This window comes from Arachis ipaensis, chromosome B07 (genome assembly GCF_000816755.2).
Source record: "Arachis ipaensis cultivar K30076 chromosome B07, Araip1.1, whole genome shotgun sequence".
NCBI classification, from domain to species: domain Eukaryota; kingdom Viridiplantae; phylum Streptophyta; class Magnoliopsida; order Fabales; family Fabaceae; genus Arachis; species Arachis ipaensis.
The window spans coordinates 2968223-2971516 of NC_029791.2; the positions used below are offsets into that span (position 1 = coordinate 2968223).

The 3294-nt window shown below is 28.0% G+C and overlaps 2 protein-coding genes across 2 annotated transcripts in view; one reads left to right on the forward strand and one right to left on the reverse strand.

Moving 5' to 3' along the window:
- The window catches only part of LOC107609212, a 36238-nt gene that overhangs the window by 4280 nt on the left and 28664 nt on the right, over positions 1 to 3294 (reverse strand). The gene's annotated exons all lie outside the window — the stretch shown is intronic.
- LOC107610031 lies at positions 1325 to 3242 on the forward strand. The gene is made up of 3 exons (XM_016312100.2): positions 1325 to 1584; positions 1727 to 2056; positions 2870 to 3242. Exons 1-3 carry the CDS (start codon positions 1497 to 1499, stop codon positions 3052 to 3054), a joined length of 603 nt encoding a protein of 200 aa, XP_016167586.1. The 5' UTR covers positions 1325 to 1496; the 3' UTR covers positions 3055 to 3242.

The window sequence follows — 3294 nt, forward strand, 5'->3', positions numbered from 1 at the left end:
AAAATCGAATCAACAATTAAACTAATTCAATTTACATATATATTATATTAGTAATAAATCGAATTAATTTAATTTAATTTAATACTAATATAACATATGCATAATAAATAAGACATGTATGTAACTAAAATTACCCAATTTTTCAATTACATTAAGTCATTAACTCCATTGACCTTCACATATGGTGTCCATATATAGGCATATCCGCATATATATTGAAAGGAAAAGTATATGCAACTAAGAGATAATTAGTCAAAAAGCAAATAATTTAACTAATTTATAATTATATTTAATTAATTTTATTTATTTTTAATTTATAATATTTGATAAATTAAAATTTTGAATGATACGTTGAAGAAATAGGCTAATTTAACTAATTTATAATTATATTTAATTAATTTTATTTGTTTTTAATTTATAATATTTGATATTAATTGCTTCTCATCCCAAATTAAAATTCTGAATGATATGTTGGAGAAATAGGGGCGGAGATTACGAAACTTCCAACAATCCTGATTCTTAGTATATAAAAAATTTATAAAATATATAAAAAAACATTTATTTAGTATGAAAAAAAAAATATTTTAATACTTAGTAGAAGAAACATCCTAATACTTAGTATAAACACCATTTACGTAGAAGTTTTGAATTCACCTAAAATTATTTAGCTGGTTTTTGGCTGATACCTCTTGATTCCCTAGCATTGTTGATATTGAAATAAATCAATAAAAATTTCTGTAGTTGATTCTTGGCTTTCTATACTAACCAAATGACTATGCATATTCAAATAATTGTCTCTTCTCTCTTGCATGTGTGCAGTTATTATAACTATGTCTTTTACTATTCATGTACAGGAGGAATATTGCATTCCCCACCTTTTGTGTCATTCTCACTTTGTCTTTTTCCCTTCTCATTTGCCTTAAGAAGGATAAATAAAATAAGGCTTGAGATAACATCGATAGTATTTAAATAATAATATTTGTTTAAAATATAATTTTTATGGTTTTTATTACTTAAAATAAATTTTTAAAATAAATAATTTCATATATAACATATAAAACCTTTATAACAAAAATATTTAAAATTTAATGATTGTTAATTCTCAAAAGAAAGAACAATGGCCCGTATAAGAATAAAACGACAATTATAATCATGGAAGATAACTTCCGTGTGCCAAGAGTACCCAAACGTTGGTTACACAATTAGTCCGTTAGGATATTCTTAGCACACGGAAGCTATCTTTCATAGATACAAATGATAATTTATTATAATTTGAACATTTACATTAGAATTTTCATAACGGTACTATATATTATTGGTCGTCTAATAGCGTATACTACTTGACAGTTAGGTTTCTATAAAGGCCAAGTTGACCATGCATTTTCAAATTATATGATCGCTTAAACATAGCAATTGTGTATGTCATTAACTTATTATCATACAAGGTCTTAAGCTATATAAAGGATTGTTATTACATAAATTGTGTTATATTATCAATGGCTAACTCTAAGGACTATATTTCGTTTGTTCTTCTTTGTGTTTTCCTCTTATCTTCACATGCCTTGGAACATGAATTATCCAAGGGTGAGTTTTTTTTTATCTCTATTTCTCTTACACAAACTCTTAATTTCCAACTTATTTTTGCATATTCTATTTTCTAAATGAATTTACATTGAACACAAATAACACATTTTGATTGAATGAATTTTTTTTCTATATTAATTAGAGGAAAGAATTTCAACACTACGTGCTATGAAGGTTCATGGGTTAGAAGGTTCAACAAGTGACTCAATTATTCACAATGGTTTTGGTTATTATTATTATCCAAATCAATGGGGTAGTATTCCTCATCCCCCTCCTGGTTCGAAGTATAGTCCGACAAGGCCACCACCTCGTCGCGGCGGCGCTCCTCCTCTTCCTCCTCCTTCAAATTACTATCCTCGCATGATGGGCTTCCTCCTTCCTTTTCACACTCCATTGCTTCCTATGCACACTCCATTGATGTCTTTCTCTGGTGATTCATTTGGTTTGGAACCCTTAAACTTAGAAGATATAGGTAAGACATACGCATTTTAATGACTAACGGTTTTATAATTATTTTTTTTAGAGAAAAGGATAAATAGGTCTCTGAACTTTTGTTCCACGGACATTTTTGTCCCTAGCCATTGAAAAATACTTTTAAGTCCCTGACCTTTACAAAACTTGGACGGATCAGTCTTTCCGTCCAAATGCCTTCCGTTAGGGACTGATCCGTCCAAATGCCTCCGTTAGGAACTGATCCGTCCAAGTTTTATGAAGGTCAGAAACTTAAAAATATTTTTCAATGGTTAGAGACGAAAATGTCTGCGGGACAAAAGATCAGGAATTTATTTATCCTTTTCTCTTTTTTATAGTATTTTTTTATCTGGCAAGCTAAGGATTAATTCTAGTGTATTTGAATTATATTTAAGAGTTATCGCCGACTAATAAGTTTATTGTGTGTATAAGACGAAATTCGAACGTCCAATACTTATTTAAACGGACCAGGAAACTAATACTAAACCAACCAAAATTAATTAGTTTTGTAGTTAACATGACAAAAAAAATTGTCCATAACTATATATTATTCTCTCTTTAATTTTCGAAAATGAAAGTGAAAAAAAAGGGTGATTGGTTAATTAAAGAATTGTTAATTTGAATTACTTAAGCTTGTCTATCAAGAAGTAATTAAACAACACATCTCATCTTATTATTTTCTTTACACTTACTAAAGTATCATATAAACAATATAAAAACTTAATTAGTTATAACGTTCCTAAAATCTTATTATAAAATATTTGAATATTATTGTTCTAACTATTATTATGGTAAATAATAAATAAATTTGTAGAGCCAGAAGAAAGCTATGAGGGTAGAAGTGTTATGAGGCATCGGAAACTGACGAGGCCTTCAGAAATTAATAAGTGGAGATATTTTCATGCTTTTCCACTCAAAACTTCAAGCACCATGCATGCATATATAGATGGTGGTAAAATGGGTCATGGAGACACTGCTAATAAGGAGACAATGAACTAATTAATGCCATCAATAAATTAAACATTTACATGTTATGTTGTCTATGGCAAATGCATAATATATATGATATGATTATGTATACATGCCCTATTTAAATAATATTATTGATCTTTATTTTGTGGCCATATAATTGTCCAGCAGTGTTGAAATAAAAGCATAAATATATGTTAATTTGTTGTTGGTTTTTATATTGACTCGAGTAATTATATATATATATATATGAATTCTATATTTTTTAAT